The sequence below is a fragment of the Cuculus canorus genome, chromosome W (assembly GCF_017976375.1).
Source record: "Cuculus canorus isolate bCucCan1 chromosome W, bCucCan1.pri, whole genome shotgun sequence".
Classification (NCBI taxonomy): Eukaryota; Metazoa; Chordata; class Aves; order Cuculiformes; family Cuculidae; genus Cuculus; species Cuculus canorus.
In genome coordinates this window covers 12,588,004-12,600,692 of record NC_071440.1, presented here as the reverse complement: position 1 = coordinate 12,600,692, position 12,689 = coordinate 12,588,004, and the positions used below count along the sequence as shown (strand labels likewise).

At 42.9% G+C, this 12,689-nt stretch overlaps 1 protein-coding gene across 1 annotated transcript in view; it reads right to left on the bottom strand.

The window, feature by feature from the left end:
- Window positions 1-9,034: 9,034 nt before the first annotated feature.
- The window catches only part of LOC128850225 (40S ribosomal protein S23-like), a 69,266-nt gene continuing 65,611 nt past the window's right edge, over window positions 9,035-12,689 (bottom strand). The window contains exons 3-6 of the mRNA XM_054053219.1: window positions 11,145-11,273; window positions 10,632-10,791; window positions 9,630-9,750; window positions 9,035-9,181 (exon numbers count right to left, since the gene is read on the bottom strand). Of these exons, the coding sequence (XP_053909194.1) occupies window positions 9,035-9,181; window positions 9,630-9,750; window positions 10,632-10,791; window positions 11,145-11,273 (557 nt within the window). The remainder of the gene's footprint in view (window positions 9,182-9,629; window positions 9,751-10,631; window positions 10,792-11,144; window positions 11,274-12,689) is intronic.

Here is a 12,689-nt window from a genome sequence, read left to right as displayed (position 1 = left end):
TGGTAGGGCACAGGGCCACATTACCTGTTTTGAGACATTTTAACCCATGCCGTGCTGGGACCGTATAGGAAAGGAGAGAGTTCATAACAGAAGTTTTAAGGGTATTATTGTGTAAAATGTGGTCTCTAACCTCTCTTGCTTAATTTTAGGATGTTTCCTGTTTGTTATATTTTTGCAACCCACAAAAACCAATTTGGCCTAGGAACTAATTCAAGGATGCCATAAAACGTGGGGACATATAGACCAGGGGATATGTGTGGCCCTTCCTAGACTGGTACAAGAAGGCCTGAGATTCTTCACGCTGAACTTGTCCAACCTATTCAAATGTAACAGTGCTACCTGTGGAGCCTTCACAGGTGATTGGTCGGAGGTGACAATGTGGGACAAAAGCCAAACAATATATTGGCAAGGGAACGTGGCACTGGGACTTCCTACCTCCAAAACTTGGAAGGTTCCTCTAAAGTCAAATCTGTATATAACATGGTTCGAGCAGAATCGCACCTATACTCAAACATCAGTAAATGTAACTTTTGAAGCACCTGTGAATGTGAGTGGGAATGTTACCAGAATTAGTGGCCCCATAAAACTGAACTCTCAGGAAAAGAACCATACCTGTGAAAGCCTTTCCCTGGGACCCCACGTTTGATCCATTCCATGTGCCAGACTATTATGAAGCCAGCTGCATTGTGCTGTGGAGCCCTTCCCAGTGCATTTCCCTTCCAAAACAGCAGAATCCAAACAGGAGAGACTTGAACATATGATCATTTACCTGGTTGCGACAGGGTTGAAAATGTCATCGCATTGACATTTCAGTCCCTCACCGCGGACCTGATAGTCCTCTTTTCAACTGCTCCAAAGTTATTACCTGTGAAGATGGGCCAGGAGAACCTCCTGAAACCTGGTTCATTAACAGCTTAAGAACTTTAATTAGAGATGTGCATCTGCTGGGGGTATCTGTCAGCAGGATGGCGAAACAATGATACCACCTGCAATACGATGAATACGGTTTACAATAACCTATGTGGGCATTTTCCACTAAGAGGGATCCCCCCTACACACACGACTGGCAAGCACCCTATTCAATTGGACAGACCAATAGGAATGTGATACCAGTAAGTATCCCGCTCCCTTTGGGCTAACTTGGGGATGCTCTGATGGAAAATTTTACTCATATCTAACATTGGAACACCATGCTGGACTAATGTGTGAAGTGGGTATCCCTTTCCTATGCCCCAATCGAGTTTTTAATTTCACCATTCCACGTAAGCGGACCCGGTGCGTGAAATGACAGGGCCTGATTGACAGGACTAGAGCAATGTGGATGACCCATGGATGATTCATATTGCATTGCTATGTGTATTGCTCTATCTGTAACTTTTCACATTGCTATTATCAGTGTGATTGTGCTGTGCTATTCTTGGTGTAAGAAAGTGCAAGAAAGAGAGGCAGTAAGCATCTGGGGCCAGAGACACTGCATTTTTGGGGTGATTTAATTTGTTTATTCAACAATATAAAAGCTGGACCCCTTGCAGGAATGATCGGAGACCTCACCTACAAGTGGATACACTGTGTAGGCCCTCCCAATTGTCCAGGGACAGGCTCCCCAAATCCTCTCTGCGAAAAAGGTGCTCCCTGGTGACTGTGGATCTGGATGATGATGATGATAAATGGGACAAGTGATGATGTATCTTTCTTAATTACTATACTATACTTAATCTCTTGTAAGCAATGATTTTAAAAGCTGTTACTGTTAACTTGTTGTTGATCACTACTAATCATTTGTTTCCTTTCTTGCTGTAATAAGTTGAGTAAAACTTGATTTCACAGAGCATTTGAAAGTTTGGGCTTTTATGCTGATTGTGCTTTGTGCTAAAAGTCTCGTGGTAAAACAGCGCAACGCACCATCTGGATGTCTGGAGTGGGCAATCTCTGGGATTCAACCTCCAGACTATTATACCACCAGGCAATTGGTGGACATGTTTTTTTAAGAGATGTTTGCCCCTTATAGAGCCTTAAAGTGACACTGATTTGCTTTAGAAAATATCACATGGCAAGTATGCATTTTGAGTAACTGGACAAGGTATGCGTTCCGGGAACTGAATTTATAGGTACAACAAGTCTCAAAGATGTCCCTGCATAACTGCCTGGCCTTGGACATGCTCCTGCTGAAAGAGAATGGGGTCTGTGGAATGCTGCACCTCACTGATGGAGTGTGCTGCATCACCCTTCATAACGCTACTACCTCAACAGAAGCAGCTTGAGCCAAGATGAAAGAAGTAGTGGACCAGACCGCTGAACCGTTCCAATCAATGCAGCCTAAGGACTGGTCCAATGGCTGGGCTCCGATCTCATGGTTACGCTCTATCCTGCAGTCCTCTGGACTCACAGAGTGTGGGGCATGGCTTACAAAAATAGGACTAACATTAATTGCTGGATTTATGTTTTTGATGGTTGGCCTAGCGATTGCCGACTGCATGATTAGCCGTGCACTCACTTCTTTCTCTTCCCTCTTTTCTCCTGCCAGGGGCAACTCGCCCCTGAAGAGGATGGCTATGTGCAGATCACCCCGTGAGGGGAATTCAACATGCCTGTTTGAGCCATAGGCTGATGTATGGACCTGGCATGACATGGTTTAAAATGTCTCAAACCAGGTGACTCTGAAATATGATCCTGCACCCCCACCATATGGAGAGTGTTCCAGGAGCAGGCGTACCAAAGGGCATGTTTCAAACTGTTGCCTGATCTGCCACCTGACCCAGGTGAGAGAGGGTTTAAAAACCTGTGCTCACCTGCTGCCACGTGGACACCCACCATATTCTCGAATCAGCAGGACAATGAAAAGCATAGTACAAGGCATGGAACCTGGAAGGCGGTGACTATCTTTCATCTCTTCTATCTCTCTTATCAACTATCTCTCTCTTTTCTCTCTTTCTTTCTCTCCTCGTTCTCTTTTCCTCTTTTCTTTGTAATAAGTGCAGCTGTAGAGGGCATTTTGTTTTGATTTTGGCTCCAGTTTTCGGTTTTGCTAAACAGGTTGTCTGTAATACAGCATTGCCAATGTTTCTAAGCTATAGATTTATTGCGGTAACATTGGGTTTTTACAGTTTTCTTGTCGGTGCTCTATCGTGCACGGGTCATTGATTGTTTGCACCCAGTGTTTGGGACATGCACCTTTCTTAGTAAAAAATTGTTTACACCCTCCTCCTGAGTGATTTGTGTCACTCTGACGCCATGCCGGTGATACTAAAGAGCTCTCCCTAGTCGCCCCTTTAAACAGGACAGGACAGGGGCTATGGTTTGGATTTGTGCAGAAAACAGTGTTGATAGCACAGGGATGTTTTAGCTATTGCTGAGCAGTGCTTACAGAGAGTCAAGGCCTTTTTTGCATCTCGCATCACCCCACCAGTGAGTAGGCTGGGGTTGCGCAAGAAGTTGAGAGGGGATACAGCAGGGACAGCTGATCCCAACCGACCAAAGGGATATTCCATGACATATGATGTTATGCTCAGCAATATAAAGCTGGGGGAAGAAGGAGGAAGGGAGGGACGTTACGAGTTATGGTGTTCGTCTTCCCAAGTAACCGTTGTGTGTGCTTTCTTGGAGATGGCTGAACACTTGCCTGCTGATGGGTAGTAATGAATGAATTCCTTATTTTGCTTTGCTTTGCTTTGGATGTGAGAAAGCAGATATGTGGTGCTTAGTTGCCAGCTGGGGTTAAACCGTGATATGGTCAATGTTCTATTACATAATTCAATATTATGTTAGTTCTGGCATCCAGTTTAAATTGATGGTGAAAGTCTGGACCATTGTAAGAGTTCAGCACTCTCTGACCAGGTTCTTTTAGATATTCCACGCATGGAAGATGTAATGTTTAATATGAAATTTACTTTGAATTGAAGACTGCTGATGTTACACAGGATTTCTGATTGAGTGATACAAAAATATTTCATAACACAGTACAAATGTAAGTTATACTTAGCAAAATATAGCAATTGCTATACATGGTTCAATCACAATACCAATGTGAGTCCCGTTATCAGTATCTAGAATATGCTCACTGTCACTATGCTGGATGCCCCTAGTCGCCAGGAAGGAATACATGGGTTGAAACCAGCTCAAGCTTGTTGTTCTCTTAAAAATTCTTTTGTTAGTTGTCTAGTTTTTATACTTGTCACCAAATGAATTTTCTACACGGCTAAGATTTCACAGCAATTTAGAGTTTATTAATAGTTTAGAGGCAGATTGCAAGGTGGGATTTTTAGCCGCAATTAATCAGTAGCCAATTTAATATTTAACAAGATGATTAAAAGGGGTTTGGTATGATCAAAGCAGTGACTTATTTACAGATTTGAAGATGACAAGATTCACGCTAACTTACTACACAGTATTCTAAATCAAGATGTGCATATACAAGTACAAAAACACATGGATACACATACACACAATGATATATGGATATTCACGCACACAGAAATATTTGAATATCCACACCTACAAAGGTATATGTAAGCAATTTTGTGTTAAAGTAGAATTGTGTAACCTAATGAATCAATGTATTACGTGTAATGATTGTATTAGCTAGGTGGGATTTTGAACATCAGTTTTGCATAAATAGGCCTTTGGGGTCTTCAGTAGGTGTGCCAGTTTTGTGGGAGATCTTCCACCTAGCACCCTGTGCAGAATAAAAGCAATGTCTCCTCTCTAAACAAAATACTTGTTTCAGGAGTTTTTTGATTGATTTCAGGTAACAGTTTTCCGGCACCCCAGATGGGACCCCAAGACCTGATTTGAGGACCTGCTCTCAATCAGCCTCTCATTGCCGCTGAGGAATCGTGAAACTTCAGCATGCACTAGATTTGCTTTCCAGTGACTTCCCTCTGTGGTTCCCAGCAGGTGGTGAGTGACTACTTGATCAGGTTGTGATTGAGACATTGCAATGTTAGAAATTTCCTGGGTTAATTGTGCCATATTTAAAGGGGATATTGGTGAATTATTGGTTGCAGCTGCTTGGGTTTACTCTCCTGCATTTGTATGGTGATGACTGGAGCAGGTAGAGTTTAAAGGAATATTTCTTTTAAATGGATAATCCTGTAACTTCTGCGGAAGGGGAGGTAGTCAAGGCTTCTCCTTTTGATGTATTTTAAAACACTGGAAAAAAAAAAATTGGAGGGGATCCCTTAGCTTGAAAAAAACTTATAGAATATTCTAATAATTGGTGGCCAGTATATGTTCTGGTAGATCAAGAAAAATGGCCGAAAAATGGTACCTTGAATTATAATACTATATTGCAATTGAAAGTGTTTTGTAGAAGGGAAGGAAAATGGGGTGAAATACTGTATGTGAATTTATTCTTTGCTTTATGAAATTATTATAAAAGTAGAAAGGAATGTGGTTTGATAGAACAGGATACAAATGTGTTGGCATTGGGGCAGATTCAGGCAGTCTGTTAAAAGTTGTTCTGCCTGTAGCATTGGAGAAAGATGTAATAAGTATAAGGAGTCGGGGAGAGAGGAAGATGAGGATGCGCAAGTGATGGTGGCTCCGAGACCACGGGAAGTTTCAAACGGTGGGAATCACAATAGGGATAGAGACAGTACAAGATGAGGAATCAGAGGAAGGCATTACAGAGATTTATAGTCAGACAGCAGGGAGAACCAGAAAGGGGGGAGTTGTTTTACAAGCACCACTACAACAGGCTGTAGGACCAGCTGGGGAACCGGTGTAGAATTATGTAACCTAATGAATATATGTATTAGATAAGTGTAACAATTGTATTAGCTAGGCGGGATTTTGAGTGTCAGTTTTGTATAAATAGGCCTTTGGGGTCTGCAGTAGGTGTGCCAGTTTTGTGGAAGATCTTCTACCTAACACCCTGTGCAGAATAAAAGCAATGGCTCCTCTCTGAACAAAATAATTTGTTTCAGGAGTTTTTTGATTGATTTCACGTAACACACCAGGTGAAGAACTCTGGTTTTGGGACAACACCACTACAATGCTCTGTTGGGCTGAGCCACATATTCACTCCTCCCATGCTGGTCTGGCTAACTCAGGGAGACATTAAGAGTTCCAATTAGTTCTGTTATACACTGCCATACTCGGACCTCAGTTTCAAAGTCTTTACAGTTCTGCATAAGTGGCAGCATAAGAATTCAGAAACTTAGTTTCACATCTGCTTTCAGGAAAAATGGTTTACAGAAGAGGGATTTATCAATCCATATCAATGACAACACAGTTGCTACTCCAGTTAGTAGGCTGAAGTAGCCTTCATGGAGACACTGGCAATCAAGGATGGTGCACAAAGCACTGAATCACCTTTGCATTCTGTGAAGCAAGTCTCTGAACTTCATGGAAAGTAGGTAGCTGTGTGCTGTGCTTTAGCCCTGTCCTAGCCTGAATCAGCAGCTAAACATGAGTAGTTGGACTCCCACTTCCTTCAGCACGCCCTGACATCTGTGAGTCAAAAAGAGTTTTCCCCCCATCTTTCTTATAAGCCCCCTTTAAGTATTGAAAGGCCCCAATAAGGTCTCCTCAGAGTCTTCTCTTCTCCAAGCTGAACAACCCCAACTCTCTCAGCCTCTCTTCATAGGGGAGGTGTTCCAGGCCTTTGATCATTTTATCGGCCCTCCTCTGGACCCGCTCCAACAGGTCCATGTCTTTCCTGTGCTGAGGGCTCCAGAGCTGGACACAGTATTCCAGGTGAGGTCTCACCAGAGCAGAGGGGCAGAATCACCTCCCTCAACCTGCTGGCCACGCTTCTTTTGATGCAGCCCAGGATACGGTTGGCCATCTGGGCTGCAAGCACACCTTGTTGGCTCATGTCTGGCTTTTCATTCACCAGTACCCCCAAGTCCTTCTCCACAGGGCTGCTCTCATTCGCTTCATCCCCTAGTCTGTATTGATATTGGGGATTGCCCAACCCAGAACCTTGTTGAACCTCACAAGGATCACATGGGCCCACTTCTTGAGCTTGTCCAAGGTCCCTCTGAATGGCACATCTTTTATTAGATCAGGTTCCTCAAAGCCCCCTCCAACCATTATCATTAAAAAATGTCTTCCTAATATCCAACCTAAACCTACCTTCTTTCAGTTTAAACCATTGTCCCTTGTACTGTCAGTACAGGTCCTGGTAAAATGTTTCTCTCTGCCTTTCCTATAAGCCCCTCTTAAGTGTTGAAAAGATGCAATAGTCTTCCCAGAGTCTTCACTTCTCCAGGAAGTTCCACATCCTCATTGGATTTATGCAGGAGACACGTGCCAAGCTGTTCACAACACGAGCAAAAGCAGGAAATGCAAGAATAGTACATTTAGAAGGAGCTAGGAAGATACCCAAGGAGTTTAGATGGCAACTGAGCATACTGGGTTTGGCTGAGGTAGAGCTAATTTTCTCCATAGTAGCTAGTACTGGGCTATGTTTTGGATTTGTGCTGAAAAAGTGTTGATAATACAGGGATGCTTTAGTCACAGCTGAGCAGTGCTTACATAGACAGCATCAAGGCCTTTTTTTTGCTTCTCACACTGCCTGGCCAGGAAGTAGGCTAGGGGTGAACAAGAAGTTGGGAGGGGATGTAGCCAGGACAGCTGACCCCAACTGACTACAGTGATATTCCATACCACACGACATCATGCTCAGCACATAAAGCTGGGGTAGGAAAAAGGAAGGGGGGAAAATGTTCAGTGACAGCATTTGTCTTCCCAAGTAACTGTTATGCGTGATGGAGCCCTGCTTTCCTGGAGCTAGCTGAACATCTGCCTGCTGATGGGAAGTAGTGAATTAACTCCTTGTTTTGCTCGACTTGTGTGCACAGCTTTTGTTTTCCCTATCAAGTTGTCTTCACCTCAACCTACAAGTTTTCTCACTTCTACCCTTCTCATTCTCTCCCTCATCCTGCTTGGGGAAAGTGAGCAAGTGGCTGTGTGGAATTTAGTTGCTGGCTGGGGTTAAACTGCAACACCGAGCAAAGATTTTTTTTCTGCATTGTTGAACTTAAATACCTACATTTTCCCTAAATCTTCCAATGGATCTAGGACCAGGGTAAAAATCTGCAACATAAATAAGCATTTATTAATTTTGAAAGCTACTGTTACTCAACACTGCCAAACTCTAGCATTCTGCAGATGCCAACTGAACAGGCACAGCTGCCTCATAAAGGAAACCGTTTCCTAAAAGAAAATACAATCATTTTCCTTTTTGGGATTACTGCGAAGGGAGCATTAATTACATCCAAATGTATATTTCTTAACACAACCTTACGTTTACAGCATAAACAGAAAACACATTTTATGTGTTTTCAAAAAATGAAACCACATACTTTGGCTGTTTGGGGGGGGGGGGGGGGGTTCCCCCCTCAAAAGCAGCACAGATGGTTTTCTTCTTTTACATTCAGTCCAGATAGAATAATCAAGTCTGCACATTTAAAAAAAAAATTACAAACCAAACCCAAACCAATAAAACCTCAATAGTCCCCCCTAAAGTCAGCAACAGTTTCATTTTCCTATTATAAAAAGCAAATATCTTTAGGAAACGCAATCCTAAATTAGTAATTTTAATAACAGGGAAACTAAACTAATAAAATTATTACAGTCTTGCTTTACAATCTTAATGTTAGGAACATTTACAATTTAAAAGCTGACTAGGAAGGAAATAAATGAATGTATAAAATTAATATACTGAAACACACTATGGCTTTCAGCACAAAATACTCACTAACGTGTCAAGATCTTCCAGGAAATAATTTTTTTGAGATGATGGTACTGCAGGTTTTGCTGTTTCATTTTAAAACTTCTGTAAGACTTTGAAGAACATGGTCAAATGGAAAAAAACCCCACACAAACCTGTCATATCAGAACTTTTTCAAAAATACTTGTCCGATCCAAAACCAGAGAGAAGTGGTCATTTTTAGTCATCCACAGCAAAAACATTCACTCAGATAAGTCATCCAACATTTAATAATACACAGAGTATATATTTCTATATACAAACAAGTGTAAGAGTTTTGCCAATTACAAATTTTATTTATGTTCTTGGCACATCAATTTATGATCTTGGTCTCTCCTTCTTGCCCTTGTATAAGGCCAACAGAGAAACATTGGCTACTTTGACAACCTTGAAGCGAACTCCAGGAATGTCACCAACAGCATGACCCTTCCGACCAAAACCAGCAACCAGAACTTCATCGTTTTCCTAGAATGAAAGACAGAGCAAATATAGAGCTATAAACATTAAACCTGTACATACTTCTAAATTAGTTTACATTAAATTTGAGCCACATCACAGACTTTCTAAGGAAAGGGTGGAAAGACAATAAATATTGAAGTCTATTGACAGATACACATGAACTACAGATTATCCCTTTCAGTATTTTGGGGAAGGGAAACACAAGCTGCGGTGTCATTTAGCTTGCAGGAGTACTGCTGAGGACCAGCTTACCTTAGCAAGTGAAAAGTACAAAATCACCTCTGGCATTTGTCATCTGCTCCTGCAGATACAGCATTAAGATATACACAGTTTGGAATGCCACAAACCCCATCAACCGATTCTGTCACTTATGCGTTTCTTTACTTCCATATACAGCTTTCTATAAGTTGTTTCCTGAAAATTATTCATGGAATCATTAAGGTTGGAAATTCACCTCAATGAAGTTCAGGCAACCATCATTGGGAACAAAAGCTGTTATTTTTTTGCCATTCTTGATCAGCTGGACTCTTACACATTTCCTGATGGCAGAGTTAGGCTGCTTAGCTTCTACTCCACTGAAACAGAAGTGCATGGAAAAAAAATATTAGCAAAAAATCTGTTTGATAAATGAGCAGATGTCCATTACAATATCACCACTCACTGTGTTACTTTGTACTAACCGTAAGTTGCATGTGTACTTCAAAAGCAAAAACTATTAGTGATCTACTTAGAGCTATGCAATACTCAAAGACTTAATTAGTTTCTAAACAGAGTAAAAATCAAAAGTAAGTCTTCTAGAGACAAATGCTAACTCAGTAATTAAAAATTTGGAAAAGAAATACCTTGGAGTCCTGAGAGTATCCTAACAAAACTTATAAGTTACTAACAAAAATCCAGAACACAAGTAGATGGAGCCTTTTATACTTGCTGACTGCATCAAACAAAGCACACACGTTGAAATCCACCTCACCTCCCAAGTTAAACTTGAACGTTAAGTAAAATTCTTCTTCTAAATGTTATAGACAACTTCAAAATCAACACTCAAGCACACGAGAACAAATACCTTTCGGCACTGTCACCTAAAAGCCCCAACTGTTTTCAATCTAATACACAGAAGCTACAAAACAATAGAAAATACTTCAAAAACTCTAACGTATTCAGAAAAAAAAACCCCAAACTTCGAGATGTTTCTTCTTTAAAGTCACATATGGGATCTTTCAAAGGCCCCAAATTACTCGGAGTTTTCCTGGTGACTCCAAGGGCTACAACCCAGAATATCCTACACTGTGTATTAGGTGGCTGAGAGTCAGACACAAACACATGACTTGGTTCACTGCTGAGAGCATGCTCTCGTATACCTCTAACCCGGCACAAGCACAAGCTGTCCTCACGCCACGGAAAACTACCCCCAGGGCCCGCGAAGCTGTAAAGGCACATTCTGGGGAGTTTTACTTACACTTTTTCCAGAACAATTCCCTTGGCGTGAGAAGCGCCGCCGAAGGGGTTGGCCTTCAGCGCAGTGCCCAAGTGGGCCTTCTTATACTGCTTGTCGTGCCACTTCTGATCGCGACGGTGGCTGCGGAGTTTCCGAGCGGTGCGGAGCCCACGGCACTTGCCTAGAAAACACCGACAGAGAGAGACGGAGGTCACCGAGCAGCTCCTATCGTCACCTCACTTTCTCTCACTGCTACAACACTCACCCATCGTGCCGCTGCGCCTGCCACGCCTGAGAAAGAGAGGCTCAGATGTGCGCCGCGCCGGTTAGCTGCGGCTGCAAGGACCCACGTTGGAGTGACTATGTCGCGCCTGACTGAAAACTCCCATCCGGGAACAGCACCAGTCGCCACCGCTCGCGTGAGGCTCCCCCTAGGAAAGGGCTGTGACGGGCCTGCCCAGGGGGCGTCCCCGTGCAGCTGCAGAATCAAATCACTCCGCAACCCGGCACACCGAAGCGAGAAGAGGGGATAACTAGCTCTGCTGTTACTTCTAATTTTATCAGCGCATCCCGCTGTCCTTGGCTGGGCACACAGCCTGTGCTGTTGTGTAACGACAGCCATTACTCGGGAGCGGTCGTTCTTCAACGGCGTGAGGTGAGCGCCTACAGCAGCAGAGAATTTCTTTCCGTCTTGCAGTTTAAAAGCAGGCGATGACATCTCGATACCAGTAGTGACTTGTCTTCTTTTCTTTCTTTAATCTAGTTTCTCTGGGGATTACAGGCCTTGTTAGGGAGGGAAGCTGGTGAAAACATTGAATATAAAATGTCATCTTCCTTACTGAGGTGAGAGCACAGAATCAAGTACTCGAACTTCTCTGTAGAAGCAGCGCAAGAATTAAACTTCTCTTTCCTACCTCTTGTCAAATACATCTGAAGTCCTCATCGTTGTCCCCCACATTAGGGAATTAAATCCTGACTTTATGAAACTCGTTTGTTCTTTTGTGAAACTGGTAACACGGCAGGGGGTGAAGTGTTTGTTTTAGTGTAAAAGCCTCCTGCTTATTAGCATTAGCCCAGGAATTAGGAACCTGGGTTTAGTTTTCCTGCTTAACATGGATTTCTCCTTTATCCAGTGGCACAGGGATACAAAAACTGTAACTTGTAAAGGAACCAAAAGTCTAGATTACCATAACCAAATGCTACTCATGCTCCCCTTGTATTTTCTGTAGCATGATGGATGCTTTCAATATTTTGCATAGTTAAGAGAAATGGAGAATGACTCCCACACATTATCAGTCTAGCAATCGGAACAGTTTTAGGCATGAAAGTCATAAAAATGAAGGGGGGTTGACCCGATTAACCTGAGGGAAGAGGTGCATGTATAATACTGTTCGTTGGTTTGGAAGGCATGGAGACATCACTCTCATTTTTACCGGAATGGCTTCAATTGGAGCTTGAAAGGCCCCTTATTTCTGCCCTCTTAGAGCTCATTAAATTAAGTATGCAGGAAAACCACTAAGTTAGAATAATACAATTACAGAATTGTTTGGGTTGGAAGGGACCTTTAAAGGTCATCTAGTCCACCTCCGCTGCAGTGAGCGGGGACATCTGCATGGCATGGCAGTTCACAAGGAAGGGCGTGCAGGGAGAGCTCCATAATCTGCTTGTAGGTCTACAGCCCAGGGACGTGCTCTAGGTCTCTGCCAAAATGGTGGACACTCACCTCAGAGCTAAAGCCAGTGTTCCTAAAGAAAAAGCCCCTGAGGTATCTAACGTATCCACCCAGACGGAACTGGTAAGGAAGGAGACTTCAGTGCAGGTGGTAGGTTGCAGTGAGTGCCCAGACCTTTCTCCTGGTGAAAAGGTAAGTACCTGCAAAAGATGTGCACAGGTTGATGATCTGTTATGTCAGGTGGCCAAACTGCAGGAAACTGTTAAAAGGCTGCTCAGTATTAGAGGAGCCGAGATGGAGATAGATGGATGGTTTCAGAACCATGTTCCTGTAGCGGGCACCACTGAGAATGAGGCACCTCGGACTCTGGTGACCCACAAAAGCAGGACTCCACTTCAGCCTCCACC